The sequence below is a fragment of the Manis javanica genome, chromosome 5 (genome assembly GCF_040802235.1).
Source record: "Manis javanica isolate MJ-LG chromosome 5, MJ_LKY, whole genome shotgun sequence".
In the NCBI taxonomy this organism is placed as follows: domain Eukaryota; kingdom Metazoa; phylum Chordata; class Mammalia; order Pholidota; family Manidae; genus Manis; species Manis javanica.
The window spans coordinates 64,916,771-64,935,750 of NC_133160.1; the positions used below are offsets into that span (position 1 = coordinate 64,916,771).

At 33.5% G+C, this 18,980-nt stretch overlaps 1 protein-coding gene and 1 long non-coding RNA gene across 2 annotated transcripts in view; one reads left to right on the plus strand and one right to left on the minus strand.

The window, feature by feature from the left end:
- Window positions 1–18,980, plus strand: part of LOC140849554 (uncharacterized) — a 53,630-nt gene that overhangs the window by 10,243 nt on the left and 24,407 nt on the right. The gene's annotated exons all lie outside the window — the stretch shown is intronic.
- Window positions 1–18,980, minus strand: part of SLC25A31 (solute carrier family 25 member 31) — a 28,236-nt gene that overhangs the window by 1,032 nt on the left and 8,224 nt on the right. The window contains exons 2-5 of the mRNA XM_017658743.3: window positions 15,193–15,320; window positions 7,243–7,360; window positions 5,037–5,191; window positions 2,127–2,252 (exon numbers count right to left, since the gene is read on the minus strand). Of these exons, the coding sequence (XP_017514232.2) occupies window positions 2,127–2,252; window positions 5,037–5,191; window positions 7,243–7,360; window positions 15,193–15,320 (527 nt within the window). The remainder of the gene's footprint in view (window positions 1–2,126; window positions 2,253–5,036; window positions 5,192–7,242; window positions 7,361–15,192; window positions 15,321–18,980) is intronic.

Below are 18,980 nucleotides of genomic sequence, written 5' to 3' on the forward strand. Positions count from 1 at the left end.
ACTCATATTTTTTTGAGGTACACTTGAAAACCAACCATGCATTAGGCTTAACAAATTTCAAAAGATGGCATCACAAACTACGATTCATCCTTTCACTACACTGCAATTGAGTGAGAGAGCAACAGCAGAAAAGATACTAGAAACATATCATATATTTGGATATTAAGAAAAACACATCTTAGAAAATATTTAAAACTAATAATAACCACAAATCTCCTTGATTAAACTTGTAAGATGAAGCTTCAGTAGTAACAAAGACATTAATGACCTTGAAATATCAGAAAGGAAAGCTGAAGATTAATGAGCAACCTAAACATTTTTAGAAAAAGAATAAACCTAAAAAAAGTAGAAATATGAAAATAACCAGCAGAAATAAAGGGAACTAAACACAACAGAAAGCATACAAAATTAAAAGTTATTTGGAATATTTTACAAATTTCTGGAAATATTATTTTAGGAAAAATAATAAAAGGCCTCCAAATTATTAAAAATGGCTTTTAACATCACTGCAAACGTGATCCACTGAAGAGTATATTATGAACTTCATGAACAATATTTTGAAAACTTAGAAGAAATAGATAAATCCCTAAAAAAGTATAATTTACCAACAGAAAAGGAAAAAGGTTGGAAAAATACTGTATTTATTAAAGAAATTCAGTTGTTGATAATATTTTCATAAAGAAAACCATATGTCCAGATGGCTTTATATGTGAGTTCTACTAAACATTCAATGAACATTAAATTCTACTATTACAGAAATTATGCTACAGAATAGAAAAAGTGGGAAGACTGTATTTGGAGACAGGGTCTTTATTAAGGGAATTAAGGTTAAATGAAACTCTTTTGGCTGGGCCCTCATCCAATATGAACATTCTTTTAAGAGGAGAAACAGTAAAAGGACCATGGTAAGACATACAGAGAATATGGCCATCTACAACCCCAGGAGAGAGAGGCTCTCAGAAGAAACCAACTGTGCTGGATACACTGGTTCAGACTTACACCCTCCAAAATTGTGAGAAATTGTTGTTTAAGCCACTCAGTCTGTGGTCCTTTGTTATGGTAGCCCTAGCAATACTCATACATATATAAAAACCCACACAAACAATTGTTTTTCTGAATTATTTTGACAGTAAGTAGGAGACATCATGTCCCTTATCTTTAAATACTTCAATGTGCACTTTCTAAGAATATTTTCCTACATAGCTGAAGTAGTTATCAAAATTTTAAATGTTTAGCATTGTTCTGAGATTAATGAGTTAAAGTCTAAAATGCTTAAGACAGTATCTAGCACACAGTAAATAAGCACCATATTACTATTCTAGGTTTCTGGACTCTTTATTTTCACTTGCTCTCATGTAATTTATTATCTGGATATACTGAACTACTTCTTCAGCCACATTAACTTCTATATGTTCTCCACCGTTTAGAACATTCTCACAGGTTGGAGAAAAAGCCTATTTAACTGAGATTTAACTCGAAGAGGCCACATCTGATAATTTTGAGCATTCCTGGAACCTATGCACATTTCTATTTAAATCACTGTGTGCCTTCAATACTATGCTATGAAATTGGGTGCAGGTTCTGAATTATTTTAATTGTGTCACCATAGCTTTGCATAGGTCAGGCAGTCAAATATTTGCAGAATGAATGAATGTTAATAAGAAACATCAGCGGAGATCACTGATATTAAGTCAGTGGTATTAAAATTTTGGTTTGAGTATTTATATTTAGAACATAGATATAAAGAAGTTTTCATCCTGGAGATAAAAATTATTTTATTAAAGTATACTACAACAAATGATTACATATGTCAATGTTTGTGACTTGCCTTATTTTATTTAATCTGATATTCAGTTAAGATAGACAAGTTCATCCATTCTGCCTCCACCCTCCAAATAATATATGCTCAGGAGTAGAAGGCATTTGTGTTCTGATAGCAGATGAGAAGCAGCTTTGCTGGATTATGGCTGTTTTGGAATAGCCAAGAATACAAGATAATACATCATGCATTTATTTTAGTAAGTAAAATAAAATCTCTTCAGCCAAAATTTCTCTAAAATATGAACAAATTATACCCGAGTATCAGAGATATTGGAACATTCAGACTTACAAATAACATAAAATACCTGCATCATCATACGTCTTCTAACTGTGTCAAAGGGATAAGAGAGTATTCCAGAGCATGTAGTCACAACTTGAGCAATGAAAAAGGAGACAAGAAATGGAGTTTTCTTTGGTTTTGGTAATAAGCCCTGAAAAGAAAAATATATCAAGTGACCATGTAAATTTTCAAAATATCTTAAATCCTTAAGTCAAAGGATAATTCTTAAGTGAAAGAAGGCTCAATTATACTTAAAATGCAAACAACAGTTGGATTTAATGTGGAAAAATTAAAGTAATAGGAGGATGTCAATAAGAAAGGAGAATGCCATATATGACTACACTCTAATATTTGAAAAAGAAAAGCATATTTTCTATTACAAGAGATTTGTTACTACTAATGGCATCAAAAACTATGGGAGATAGCAGCTAGTAGACAATAAGTTCTCCCATGGCTTTTCCTCAGATACAAAAAAAATGTAGGAATGCCTATTATTATTAACAGGTGATATTTTATAAACAGCTCTAAGGCTCTAACCTAGTGAAGAAACACTGCTAAATTTCACAACCACTAGGTGATAACAGAGAAAAGCAGAGAGACAGTATACATGAATTTTTCCATAATTAAATAAAGAAACGCAAGATCCTGTTAATTTCCATTAACTTATCTGTCTAAAAAATATACTACAAACTTAAAGTAGTATGTCCAGACCACAATAAAAATGACATTCAACTGAATTTATACTAATGAGGGAAGGCAGAAATAATATTAAAAATTATAAAATTTCCCCATTTTAATCTTTTTAAAATTTATTTTTATTGAAATACTTAATATACAAGATTATGTTGGTTTCAGATGTACAACATAGAGATTTACAATTATAAGCATAGTTACAATCAGTAATCATACAAAAATATATTATTGACTATATTCCCTATGCTTTCATTCCTGTGACTATTTTATTTTACAGTTGGAAGTTTGTACCTTTTTTATCCCCTTCAGCTATTTCACCCATCCCTCACCCCACTTCCCTATGGCAACCACCAGTCTGTTCCTCTGTGTTTGAGTTTGTTTTGTTCATTTGTTTTTTAGATTCCACACATAAGTGCAATCATACAATATTTGATATACCATGTCACAAATGGCAAGATTTCATTCTTTTTTATGGCTAATTTTCCACTGTCTATGTGTACCACACATCCTCTTTTATCAAATCTGTTTATCACTTAGGTTGAGTCTGTATCTTGACTGCTGTAAATAATGCTGTGATGAACATAGGAGTGCATGTATCCTATCAAATTTGTGTTTTGTTTTCTTTGGATAAATTCCCAGAAATGGAATTACTGGGTTGTATGGTATTTCTATTTTTTGTTTTTGAGAAACCTCCATATTGCTTTCTTTCCACAGTGGCTAGACCAATTTACATTCCCACCAACAGTGTACAAAGGTTCCCTTTTCTCCACATCCTTACCAACACTTGTCGTTTTTTTTTCCACAGTAGTCATTCTGACTGTTGTGATGTGATATCTCATTGTGATTTTGAATTGCATTTCCCTGATGATTAGTGATGCTCAGTATCTTTTCATGTGTCTGTTGGTCATCTGAATGTCTATGTCCATTCAAGTCCCCTGCCCATTTTTCAATTGGATTATTTGTTCCTTTTGGTGTTGAGTTGTATAAGTTCTTTATATATCTTGGGTATTACCCCCTCATCAGATATATCATTGGCAAAGATACTCTCCTATTCAGTACATTGCCTTTTCGTTTTGCTGATGGTTTCTTCTGCTGTGCAGCTTTTTTAGTTTGATGTAGTCTTACTTGTTCATTTTTGTTTTTGTATCCCTTGTGTGGGGAGACATATCCAGAAAAAAAATTACTAGTGCTGATGTTCCAGACTTTATTGCCTATATTTTCTTCTAGGAGTTTTATGGTTTCAAGTCTTATATTTAGGTCCTTAATCCATTTGTATTTTATTTTTGTGTATGGTGGAAGACAGTGATCTGGTTTTGTTCTCTTGCCTGTAGTTCTCTAGTTTTCCAAACACCATTTATTAAAAAGACTGCCTTTTCTCCATTGTATATTTTTGCTTCCTTTATCATGTATTAATTGACCATACAAGTGTGGATTTAATATTGGTTAAATTGGTCGATGTGCTCTAATCTTCTTTAGTAAGTAATACTGATTTTAATATCAATGCTTCCTCTTGGAAGCATTATGATGTAGTTATTAAGAACATGGGATTTTTGCTTGTCAATTAAATAAATTACTTAAAACCAATCCTAGGTTATCTTTAAAATGGTGATATTAAAAGCTATCTTAGAACACTGTGAAGATACAAAGTACTTAACAAGGTTCCTAGAACTAATAGCTCAAAAATGATAGCCATCTTTACAATCTTTGTCTTTCCTACTATATGAAAATGCTATCAAAAGTTGAAATGACAAAACAAATTGTAGAACTTAATGGTACCCAACAGATAACTGAACTGCAGTAGTATTTATTATATTTGACTAATTAGTTATGTTTTGCCTATTTTCCAAAATGAGATAGTAAATTGACTATTTGCCTGTAAAAAAACTATGATAAAGTGTATGTAAAATCATAAAAACTGTTAGAAGATGCCTTTCTATATGCCAAAGGTTTATGATGTAAGCCTTATTAGCATGTTTCCTATTTGCAACATGATGAATAGTCAGTCTTTCACTGCAAATGGTGCAAAAATTTAATGCTTGGGTTTATTCATTATATCTAAAGTCAGATAGGAGTTACAATTTAGTTAGGTTATGACAAAGTCATGCTTAAACAAACTTCTACAATGTCTCTTATATTATCACTTATTTTGATTTTGATTATTAAGCATATTGGCTAAATGAATTATTAATTAGAAAAGAAAAAAAACATTTATTTAGTATATACTAGTTAAAGCCCAAATTACCTTAACTGTATCATAAGCTCCAAAATAAGAGGCTCGGTACACAATGATGCCCTGAACTGAAACACCAAACCCTTGGTATAAACCAACAACTCCATCTGATTTTGCTATTTTCATAATACAGTCACCTAAACCCTTGAACTGTCGCTCTTCAGGACCTAAAATAAAGCCATTTAAAATTTATTAGCAACATTATATTTCAGATAAACACTTTAATCAAAGTATTTAATTTTACAGATTTAAATTATCTGGAACAGTCACTTAGAAATCTTTCTAACAAAGCAGGTTACCAATCAGAATCCTCTCATTTGTTTAAAGATAATTAAGATTTCAAATAATAGCTTAAAATATTTTTACTGAAAATATTAATATCTCATATATATAAGCAATCTAAATTCAAGCAGTCTGACTGGCTTTAAAACATTTCAATAAAATTACCAGAAGTTACTAGTTTGGGTTCAGAAAATACTTAGGATTGAAAAAGTTCAAGACTTGCTTCATTTGAAGACAAAAAGGACAGATACAGCAAAAAGACAAAGCTAAAAACTAGTAACTTTAAGGATTAACATTTTACATGAGGTTTCATATTTTTCTAGTGTTTGCTGGTGTCGTTTTTATTCTCTCCTGACCCAAGACTACTTAACAATATTTTTATAGTGTATGTAGAATATAACCTTTCAAAGTAAACTAAATTCTCCCAAATTTGAGAGAAAACTAAACTATAGAATGGCACTTAAAACAAGATACGTAAGTTATTTTCACTTTCTTAGCTATTGCAAGAAAATTTGGTCTGCTAGTTAAACATGTTAGGTGGGACTCCTCATCTTTGCTCAAACTGCTATCCCTTCTGAGGCATTTTCTTTGATCACTTAACTAAAGTTGATGTTACTCCCTTCTCTTAAATATTTGTTCATGTTATTTATCAGTATGTGACTGTATATTTTAGTCAATTATTAATTTTTTTATTACACGTGTCCTCTGCTAGGCTCTAAGGTACATGAGCATGAGCCCCATGTCTTATTTAGCGTGTATGTGTGTGTCACACACATCTTGCATGAGGCAGGGCTTTGTTCACAGCAGGCACTCAAAAAATACTGGTTGATTGAATCTCTGCTCCCTTAAGAAATTCTATTAAAATGATAATAAAGGAATAGAACAAGTTTAAAGCCATATAGGCAAAAAGGAGAACATGCTGGAGAATGAAATCCACAAATTTCAGCAAGATGCGAAGGAGGAGGAAAAGAAGTAAATCACCGATAGAGCAGAGAAAGCTGAAGCCTATTTTCTTGCAGAGAAGATATGTTGAAAAGTGAGCCATTTGACCCAAATAACCTCAGAAAGACTCAGAAATTAGAGGAACTAAGTAGTACTCTTGCAGTGAAAGCAAAGTAGCATTTGGATGCTCAAAATCCATATCCTCATCCTTAGCAACCAAGTGACTTCTTTGCCATCCTCAGGAGAACACAAGCCTCCAGACTGAATAGGGTCAGCTGAGTTACCTCCACAATTACTGAGAAAAGACTCACACAAAGATACATCATTGTGAACCATCAGATGATTAGGGATATTAGATAATTAAAAAGAAAAAGTCAAAACAAAACGATCAGCAGCAAGAGATTGGTTAAAGAGCAAGATTAGAAACCAAAACCCAGAGTAATGCTCTCAAAATTATGAAGAAAATAACTTAAAACCTTGAATTTTATAAATGGCCAAATATCAAGTAAGTGTAAAACAAAAGAGACATTTTTAGATATGCAAGATCTCAATTTATCTCCTATCCACTCTTCTCAGAATGCTATCAAAGAACATAATCTACCAAAGCAAGGGTGTAACAAAAACACAGGAAGATGTGATAGACAAAATAAGGAGAGAGGCAAAGGGAATCTCTAGACTGAGAGTTGGACATCTAACCTAGAGAGGAGCTGTGATCAAGGCAGGAATAAGTCCATGGAGGTGGCTCTCTAAGAAAAAACTGGAAGTTATAAACATCTCTATGTTTGCCCTGTTGTTACTACAGTGTTGGCTTTCCCCTTCCTTTTTTTAAGGAAAAAGAAAAAAGTACATCTTTAGGTCTCATGACCCTACCATTTGGCTGAGAATAAAATTTTTAGACTGTATCTAACAACATTGTTATAGCATACTCTACAATAAACAACACATTGTTCAAAACACAAAGAAGGAAGAGTTAGTATTTCTAAAATTCCCATACCTTTTCCAATATCAGCACCTAATCGGGTTCGGGCAAAATCCAGTGGATATACTACACATAAGGATGTTGCCCCAGCAGCTCCTCCAGAAGCCAGGTTTGCCAAAAACCACCTCCAGAACTGAAACATTAATTAAAAAGTGGTTGTTAAACTACAGAACATGACTATTTAAATGTTACTTTTATAAAGGTTAAAGAGCCAGATTTGCAAACTGCTTTTTTTAAAGTAAACATCACAAAAATAAGTGTATTATCTATAATTCTTCTCATGTCCATGTTGCCTTTGTTTTTTTACCAAGCAGTCTAGGAAATAACAGTTTAGATGCTGACATACCAAAATTCCAAGGTATTTTAATGGGCTTCAGGAAAAGTAGCCCAATTAGCAAAATAGGACACATAAGATAATCTGTTTAGACCGTATATATTTTTGTTAATAATTGTGTTAGTTATGACTAAAATGTCAGGTATCTATGGAGGTTTTCCTTGTACTTTTTGGTGGGGTGGGTCACTAGTACTTCACAGTGCTGCAATTTCACTTTGTATTTTTAGTAGAATTAAATTTAAACAGCTCAAAATATATATTATATTAAAATGCTGACATGAAAATTGGCAGAAAATAATTTTAATTTACTTGAATAGTATTAAGTTAGGCCTTTTCTATTGGTTCACATGGGCTGCTGAGTTTCTTTCTGATAAGCACTTAAAATATGGCCTGCCTAGGTCCAGTAAACTGTTTTCAACATCTAGAGCTTATTGGAGAAAAAAGAAATATTTGAGTTGGAGCTATTATAGAAAGCCTAGAGTTACAAGGCCACTGTAACTATTAAATGCATTCAAGTGAGTAATATTCTAGCCAAGCTCAGTTTCTTACTTTATTCTCTGGCTCTATTTCTAACAATAGTTTTAAATCTCAGATAGCTTTGGAACTCTCAATTTTCTCTTGGCCTGGAATGTCCTTCCCTTCTTTTTTTAAACAAAAAAGTTACTGATTTACGTTCTAATTCAAATTTTACTCCATCTGTGAAATCTCTGATCTCCAACATATCTAAAACTGTATATAATAATCTCTTCTCATAAATATCTAGGAGAATTATAAGAGAAATATGTGCTCAAAATATAAAATGTGTCAACATGTTTCAGATTCTAATTTTAATAGTATTTACAATCAATTTCTACTTTCACTTTATAATTATATAGATACATATCTTACCTTTTACCGACTATACATTTCTTGAGACCAGGATTGTTATTATTTTTATATAACACCTTTGCTGAGCTATATTTACACCACCGTGTAATTCACCTATTTAAAGTATACAGTTTAATGGACTGTTACTATAATCACAGAATGACTCTATCACCAGTTTCATAATATTTTCATCACCCCCAAAAGAAACCCTGATCTATTAGTCACTCTACATCCTCTCTACCCACCATGACCTAGGTAACTATTAAGCTACTTTCTGTCTCTATGGATTCGCCTATTCTGGACATTTCTTATACATAGAATACTATAAGATGTAATTTTTTGTGACTGGCTTCTTTCATCTAACAGATTTCATTTCAAGATTCATCCATGTTGTAGCACATAATAGCTACAACATGTTTTTTCATTCCTTTTTGTTGCCAAATATTCCGTTATATGGATTTACATTTTATTTATCCATTCTTCAGTTCACGGACATTTTGGTTGTTTGCATTGTTTTTTGAGGCCAGGATTCTTAAGTCATCTGTTTATTTCATGAAGCAAGTCATGGAGCCTTGCCCAGAATAGCAGTATTGCATTAAATAAATATTTATTTAATGAAAGGTAGCAGGAATGCCACCTACTATTCTCATAGTCCTATGGCTCCTTTTAAATGAACTCAAATTCTGTGTGGATAGCCATGTTTCAAAATCACAGAGAGCTAATTACATCAGGAGACTGCATCTGACTGACTCCATTGTAGCTAATCCATAGTCTAGTAGGTGATGTGTAACCTAGTAGAAAAGATTAGTGGGGCCAAAGTCTATTTTCTGGGAATTTAAACTCTAGAAAATCCCATGCCAGTTAGCAGTAAAGACAGATATGGAAAGGGTATTAAATAACATTTTTTAGGTCTCAGTCTACTTTGGGGCTGTTGAAAGCTATAGATCCTCTTCCAATAAAAAATAATGTAAGTATAAACATACAGTTTCATACATGTTTTTATGCATGTGTGTTTAAGGTATTCCTCAAGCATGTATGAATCCTAGGTAAAGAACCTCTGGCCTTCTGAAAGGTCAGAAGGCACATTATGATATTAACACTGAGCTTAAAACAAATATGAAAATACAGGTTGAGTTAAAAAGGTAGGCAATAATGGGAAAACATAGTGTAGGGAAAATACAAGTTCCTATGGCCAGGATCCTCACTTGACCCTAAACTACTTGATGATGTAATTGACTTATTGATTGTGTAGGCTAAGTTTACACACCTGTGGGCAATGAGCCACTGTGGTGTTACTATCCAAAGAGCTCTGCCTAGTGCTCTGCCTGGAGGCAGAGATGGAGAAGGATTGTGAACTTGCAGGAAGCAGACATGATGCCAGCACTTGACCTGCCAATGTGAGAATAAATCTTTGTATAAACCCTTTTACCCCTAACTTGCACTGTTGTTACTAGGTCTCACTGAATCCAGAGTGAACTTGTCCAGGGGGCAGCCCCCTCAGATGAGACCCAAAGCAAACACAAAAGTAGATAGACAGATAGATAGATAGATGATAGCTAGATAGACAGATAGACAGATAGATAGATAGATAGATGATAGATAGATACCAAGTAACCTAAGAGACAAAAGATTAAGAGTGTAGTTTGAGCCCCAAAGCTGCTTTGATTTAAATTCGTGCCAGTGTATCATTGCAATAAGAACCTCTTTTTCTTGAGGTAGGTAGTGTACGTCTCTGCTTCTTACAACCAAGTAAGTCAAACCAAACATGATATGAAGTATAAAGGTTTATAAAGTACAGCTTCAGTTCTATTTAATCTTTTTTTTCCTTTCCTAGGTAAGAGAAAGGCAGATCAATGACTTTCGGGGTGGATGATGTACAATTTATTATTCAAACCAGGACACTTATGATAATGAAAGTGGAGCAAATGAAAAAATTGACACAGGCAGGCACATGTATAAATAGTATGGCCAAGCTACTACTGATGGAAGGAAGGAGAGGGAGACAAGAGAGAATCTATGTTGAATGATAATCCTACAAGTGTTCGTATAAAAAACAACATCTGTCCCCGCAAAATTAAGCTAAAAAACAAAACAGACCCAGGAGAGGTGGTATATCTAAGTTTTAGTTATTATAATTTATAGTAATTTCATATTAATAGACTGCAAGAGGAGAGGGCATGGAGAAGAATCAGGGAGAGAAGGATGAAAGAATATTGAGGGTTTTGGAAAAAAAATGATCCTGTTTATTTTCATCTGTTGACAAATAGATACTGTATGAACAGTCCCAATGATGCACGGAGGAACAAATACCGAGACCAAAGTTCTTTCTAACAGAGTCTGTCTGGGCATGGAAGAGAGCTGAGAAAAGTTCTAGTTATCCATGCTGAAGGCTGTGCTGGAAGCTACTAATGGGTGGTAGAGAAACATTTTATGCCAGGCTCAGCTAAGGCTCATCTAGTCTTGTCACCTCAGCTGAGAGAGGAATAGAGTATGGTAGAGGATGTGAGTTTGAGAATTAGAAAGACCTGAACAAATGACTTGGGCATGAGCTTTAAGTTCTGAGTCTTGCTGTCCTTATCTACGTTTGGGACAAAAATACCTCAAAGAGTGAGGTGAAGATTCAGTGAAACATATATAGTAGACACATACTTCCCTACCATTGTTATTTTTTTTTAAACTTTCTCTTATGAGATAATTGCAGATTCACATTCATCCTAAGAAATAATATAGAGAAAGTCTATAAACTCTTCAACCAATTTCCCCAATGGTAATATTTAGCCTGATTATGGTAGAGGAAATTATCATTGATAGAAACCTACCTTACTCAGATTTCACGTTTTACATACACTCATTTGTGTATGTAGTTCTATGCAGTTCTATCACATGTGCAGATCATGGAACCACCACTGTGGTCAAGAGTTCCACAGTGGGTAACCAAAGAGGGTACATGATAAGATCCCTCAATGTACCCTTTTACAGCCACAGCCACCTCCCTCTCTCTTGGCAACCACTATGTTTGCCATCTCTGTAATTTTGTCACTTCAAGAATGTTACATAAATGGAATCAGAAAACAAACAGTTTTTAAGATTGCCCTTTTTCAGCCAGAGACGGGTAAGATTCCTCAAGGGAGGAACCACCTAAGACAGGCACAGTCGCAGGGGGGCCATCAGGTGAGAAATTGGGGATCAACAGAGGTGAGGCTTAGAACCTCACGCCCCCTGTTTTGAGAGAAATCTTCTGCATCCGTGGATGTTTTATTGCCCTTGTCTAGCTTGGATTAACACTTAGTCTACAGGCACACACCTGATCATCTACATTTGCTCTCTTACAACACTAAACTATGTTTTCTACCTTTATCTTGCATCTACCTACCACCTCAGCATTTTATTAAAAATAATAATAATAAAGGGAGAAATGTGGGATCCACATATAAATCAAGTATAAAAATCAAACGAATATTCATATTTGACCTGATTGTTTATAGTTCATAATGCGTGATCAAAACCGAAAGTTTCTGTGATGACTGCCCTTGTACTGTTCACCATGTAAGAACTTATTCACTATGTAAGAATTTGTTCACCATCTAAGAACTTGTTTGTTATGCTTCAGAAGATAGGAGACTGATGAAAATTAGGCTTGGGGTGGATTAATGATTGTGCATTGAGCATTGACTCCCCTATACAGAATTTTATTGTTGTTAACAACCATTTGATCAATAAATATGAGAGATGCCCTCTCAAAAAAAAAAAAAGATTGCCCTTTTCCATTCAGCATACAAAGTTGCTGCCTGTGTCAAGTTTGTTCTTTTTAAAAAAATTGTAAAATGTACATACAAATATGATCATTTTAGCCATTTTAAGTGTATAATTCAGTGACATTAAGTACATTCACAGTACTGTATAAACATCACTACTATCTACTTACAGAATTTTTTCACCACCCTAAATAGAAACTCATTGCCCATTCAATATTATCTCCCCAAAGTCCTTGATAATCTTTATTCTACTTTCTGTCTATGCATTTGTCTATTCTAGATACTTAAGTGGGGTTATACAATATTTGTTTCATCAGAAGTTTATCCCTCTTTCCTGCTGAGTAATATTCCATGATGTGATACACCATAGTTTATCCATTCACCTGGACATTTGGGTTATTTCCAGATTTTTGTCTATTATAAAAAAAACTTCTATGAACACTGTGTACACTGGTTTTTGTGTGAACATAAGTTTTCATTTTCTGGAGTAAATACCCAAAAGTGTAATTGCCAGGCTGTGTGATAAGCACACATTTAGTTTGTTAAGAAAATGTCACACTCTTTCCTAGAGTGGCAGTGTCATTGTACATTCTTACCAGCAATGTAAGAATGATTCAGTCTCTCCGCATCCTTGCCAATATTTGGTGACATCACTCTTTTAGCTATTCTGATAGGTGTGTAGTAATATCTCATTGTGTAGGTCAATCACTTTTTTAAACTCACATACTGTATTTGTTTTTTTCTACTTCTCTATTTCCTTTAAGACCAGGTGAGAAACCAAAGCTACTGATTTTTCTTTTATGGTTCTTTTTCACTTTTTGGGGGTGGATGGGGTTAGAGATGGGATAAAACTTGATGTCCAGTGGAAGAAATAAAAGGGACACTAGTATCCAAACTTAGTAAATAATATATACTTAATATTACCTGATTGTGACTAAATGCCTTTACATTCTAAATAAGGTAGCATATTCTTTATAGGCATACCAAAAATGTTTTTACCTCAGGCACTATGAATTTGAAATTTATTACAGGTTTCTAGCCAGGATCAATGTTAACTTTTAGATCCATGTTATTTACACTGTTAGTAGATGTTAGTAACATAAATATTCTGGTTAACTCAGTACTTAATTGCTCCAACTGGCTTAGTATTTTAGGATTTATCTTTTGGGGAGGTGGGATGGGTAGTATTTAGTAAAGAGTTAACTCAGCAGCCCTGCATTGCCCAAACCCTGCACTACTAAAAAGATCTTCAGGACCTTCCCTTGACCAGTTGGTTCCTTTGAGATAACCTTTGAGCCCTCGGAATATCCTACAAAATAAGAGTGTCTCTGTATGCCTGAGGCTTTGGGCCATAATAGACATTTTATACTAACGTGACTTAGGGTGAATGCCTGTTATTGTATGCTTGGGATTTTGGGCTAAACTATATCAGTTTTGATCTCTTGGGGTGGGAGAGTGGTGGCTGGAGTCTGAGTACCTTAAGGATGGTCACATTCCATGCCTATGCAAGTGACTCTCCAAACCGTGGACACCACTGCTCAAGTGAACAACATCATTTGGAAATACATCATATGTACTGTCACACACTGTTACTGGGAGAATTAAGTGACATTCATGTGACTCTACTAAAAGAGAACTGGAAGCCTGCCCCTAATTTCTCCTACATTGTACCCTATGTGCCTTTGTCCTTTGTTGATTTTAATTCATATCCTTTTGCTATAACAAACCATGTACTTAATAGCTTTTCTGAGTACTCTGAGTCCTAGTGAACCACTGAATGTGAGGGTGATCCTGGGGACCTCTGACACAGGCTCTGAGTCAAGAGAAGTTCCAATTATTAGAGCTATCAGCTGAAGATGACAAGAACATTTTTCTGAGTGCCTATCATAAAACACAGCACTATGGTAAGAACTTTACATAAACTATCATCTAAACCTCAAAATAAAACTATGAAGTAGGTATCATTATGTCCAATTTTCAGATGAGGAAACTAAGGATCAGAGAGGTGACTTCCAAACCCTCACACAGCTAAATAAGCAGAGTGCCCAAACTGGAGTCCAGATCTTCTGATGTTAAGTGTAAAGAATTTTATTTCCTTTACACCTCTCACTACATAAGAGACAGTGCAAAACTTCAAAAATTTTTAATAAAATAAAAATTGTGGAAAAAAGGGAATAAAGGGTATAGAAGGAAATTCAAGGAGACAGCAGCAAAGAAATGTTCTGTAAACAGTTCCTTTTAAAGAACCTGCTAGGACATAGGACAGCTTGGTTAGTTGGTTGGTTGGGAGGAAGAGAAAAAGAAAAAGGATGAAGGGAAAGAGAGACTGTAAGTGTGAAGGAAAAACCTTCAGATTAATGTAGGTGGTATAGTGTATATGGAGGCAACAAAACAAAGACCAGGAGAAATGATATACACTTTTTATGAGTAGGAAATTTTGAGGTTGAGATTTTATAACCAAGGGAGTAATTACCTCGAAAAGAAAAAACACTTTTGCAATAAAAAAGAATTCTCTAACGTAAATTTATCATTTTCCTGTTTTATTTGATTTGGTCTTCCTATATACTTTAATCTCAGCTAAATAGACATAACTATCATCTAAAGAAGAAACAATTTACTTCTCTAGGGAATTAATTACCTTAGTGGCAGGTATACGTATCTGCTAACTGCTTTTTTTGCTTTTTTAATGAGATAAAATGCTGTTTTCCAAGTGCAGTAAAATAATGATTATAAAATATAAAATACATTAAAATTAATATTTATTCAGAGAAATATTACCTTGAGACAAAAGATCCCTCAGTTACTGTGTTAGGAGGTTTAGAGAAACTGAGAGTAAATATAGTTATGTTTTTCATTTATAATTTCTATAACTTAATATATATTATGTTAATAGTTATTTATGTTTTAATTATTATTTTTCTATCACTTGAGCATCTCCTCCCCAAATAAAATATCACAGGTAAGAAAAATCCAAGTATTCTTAGAAAATTTTAGAGATATTAAAAATACCTGTTTTTCTTTATTAACTCCAGACATGAAAAGTTGTTTGTATTTGTCCTTAAAAGCAAAGTTTAGAGCCTGTGTTGGAAAATATCGGATGACATTTGCTAAATTGCCACGCCAATAGCTGAAGAAACCTACAAAAGAAAACATACTAAATATAAACTTACATTATTATTAAATAATTTTTCTGTTCTAACAAACTTAGCTATTCAAACTACCTAAAATTTACAACCTTTCTCATGAGAAAAATAAAGTTTGTGTACCTCCACTGAATAAAAAAAGCACTGTTAACTGCACGTACCCCATTCCAATTTTGTTAATTTCCAATAACAGCCTTGAATATCCAAAAACCTATTGAAAACTTTTACCACCTGAACATAGGGCTCTTTAATAGTAGAAAAACAGAACTCACCAGTATTTGTCAAAGAAGCTAGTAATCCTTAGCCTCATTTCCTAACCATGATACAGAATCCCTCCCCTCTGAGATAAGGCTATCAGAACAAAATTGGTTTGTATACACAGTTTTGAGATAAGAAAAGGATAAAAGAGTCTAAAGCATCTTTACCTTTCTGTTCTGGAATCTAGCCAGAAAAGGAATGAACTGACATTCAAGGTAGTATCCAGAGGCCTGACAGAGATCTTCAAATCTCCATGGATTGATCAATCCTTAAAATTTAGTATTGTGTTACCCTTGTAATTCAGAGCTACTTCTGAGTTGCCCTGGAATACAACAGGCTAGCTCTTCAGTAGCCATAGTTGTTTTTACTAGATTGTAAACTGTCAAATGGTTGACCCTGCTACTCCAAATAGGATGCCTCTAGTCTCCGCCTGAAGAATACCCAGAATCAGTCTTCTAAAGATAAAGATTTAAATGAAAATAATGTCAATTGACTTGGCTGGTGCTCAGAAACTGGAAGTTAAGAAACAAAAGTAAGGATATTTATTTATTATTTATTAAATAAGCATATTTTGTGGGAAAAATACAGAATCTTGGTAAATCCAAAGCTGAATATACAGCAATTGCACAAAGACAATTAATAAGCACATTTAATGCCAAGAAATAATCTTAGTAGTCACTGCTGACTCAGTCTTTACTAGGGCACTTAAGATATAATGGTAATAGCTACCATTTCCTGAGCATTTAATGTGTGCCAAGCAATGGCAAAAGTATTAGATGCACATTTCATTGAATCATCACACTATGCTTCCAATATATGTTCTATAGTATCCATTTTATGCACACACAAACTGAAACTTTAAAATGCTTAAAAACTGTCCAAGGACGCAGTTATAAATAGCCAAGCTAGGATTTAGAATTAGGTCTTCTTCTATCTGACTCCAAAGCTCTATGCCAACTTTGGTTTCTGGAGAAACAAATCTTAGAAAAGTCCTAAAATTACTAATGTATGATAAATAAAATTCTTATAAAAAGGCAACTAATCACTCTAAAAAATTTTGAGGCAGCATTAACAAAAATAACGATACTACTTCTAAAACCGCTTTTTATTCATTTAATCCTTATAATCACCAAAGAGGTACGTAAGTATTATCCTCTCCATTTTAGAGATGAAGAAATAAGCTAAAAACAACTGCTAATACAGAGTGCAGTTAAGTGGCTTAGGCCACTTCATCAAAAGGTGTAGATCTGGAATTCAAACCCAAGCAATCTGGCTCAACAACTCAGTCCCTTAACTACAATACTTTAATACCACAAATACTTTAATCATACAAATATTTTCTGTACTAAGAAAGAAAGATCAATAGTTTTAAATGAAAATCTTAAAACATGAGAAATGTAAGCAAATGTAAAGAAATTTCTTGCTAGTTAATGTCACTAAATTAATAAAGGAGGTTGGTAAGTCTGAGTTTTGAAGGTATTTTCAGTCATTTTAAAATTCTTCATCTTTAATAAAAACTTTTAAGAACATAGCTAAGCATTTGGAAGAGAAACTGAGAGTAAAATAGATTTTGTAAATATACCAAAGAATAAGATTTGATTTTTAGACTATGGTTTATAGTACCACAATGACAGGTTACTGGTAGAAGAGATAGTAGACTTTAATAAGATCAAGAAGATCATTTTGGCTGGAGAATTGTCAGTCTGATCAAATGAGATTTAAACAGAAATTATCATTTGTTTAGGGGAAAAAACCCTAATACACTAAGTTTAGAAAAAGTGTCATACATCAAAAAGGTATTCGAATTCCCATTATATATATGGCTATTAAATATTAAGTCATTTGTAAATGGTTGATTTTAGGAGGATGTTATTGACATACTATGGGTTTCAGATTATGAGTTATTGTAATCTATAATTATGATGACAGTATGGAATTAATATTTATTTCACAAAGAGTGTCATATATAAGAGTAGTATAAAGGTTTGTAACTTTGGCTGATGTATTGAATATAAACAGAAGATTGTGATGACAAAGACCTCTGGAAGTTAACGTGAGGACTGTGCAGTACTAGTTTATGACTAAAGGGGTTTGTTAGAGTTGGTTAAGTATGTGTTCCTTGTGGCAAAACTGCATTTGCATGAAAAAACCTAGAGGATTCATCAAAACAAATGTCAGGTCCCAATGTAAATCTAGAAACAAATCCCCAGTTTTACAGGAAAACTGGCAGCTCTTAATGAGTTATGTCTGAAAAAATAAAATCTCAGATACATAAAATAATTTTGCATATGTTGCACAGAATTCATGGATTTCTGAAACTACAAATGTCAGGTTAAGAACCCGTTTTAATTTCTTTTTCTATAGATCACAATTAGAAAATTCTTACTCCCTTGTTCGCATCTCACTGTTGTACCATGCTTTTAGGAACCTCAATGTCCTTGCTTAGAGTGCCAAGGGAAAGGAACCTAAAGTGGAATTCTGACTGGATTATCTATAGAAATACTATTTCTGGAGGCCAGGTTTCATGGTTTTATTCAACTATACTTTAGGTATACTATGTACTATGCAGGTTCCCTCAGCCAAATCACAAAAATCTACTCATGTAAGGCAAGTTTATCCAAAATATACTCATTTACAAATGAACATCAGGAATACATGTTTGTAAACTCAGGAATGAATACATAATGCTTGAAGAATTAAATTTATTGAGCACTAACTATGCAATAGACACATAATTGAGTATTTTATAAGCATTATCTTGTTAAACCCTCACAACCCATACAGGGTAGATACTATTATTACACAGTATACAACTGAGGAAAGAGGCTCAGAGAGGTTAAAGAAAAACTATTGAAGGTTACAAGGTAAGGCAAAGGCTGGGAGACTTGATTCCAGACCCAGAGATACTAAATCTCTGCTGCCTCTATATAAATATCCATTCTAGATAAAATTAGTAGTATTGTTTGGTCAGAATAAAACAAGGAAAAAGGAAGAGTGATTTAAATGGTAGAGTATTTTGACTCTCTAATCATACAGGACAGTTTCCTAATATATAATCACGAAACTGGTAGAGAAAAACATAGTTCTCTTTCTCTGCTAATAGTAGAATATCTAAGTTTTTTACTTGACTAAGAAATTTACTTAATTACTAAGAAAAAATAACCTCTTCAAATTGAAGAGTGAGAAAAAGTACTCTGAACTCAATTCTGAGAAAAAAATTAAGAATTAAAGTAGATCTGATGGAAAAATGGGAGAAAATTACTGTACTGGCCAACTTTTTAGCCAAGAATGGGAATGCTAGCCATGTTTGGGTATATATACTAGACTAGTGAGCCCCAACATGTTTGGGTAGTATGTCTATCAGTAAAAAAATACATAAGCATGACTCTCATATAT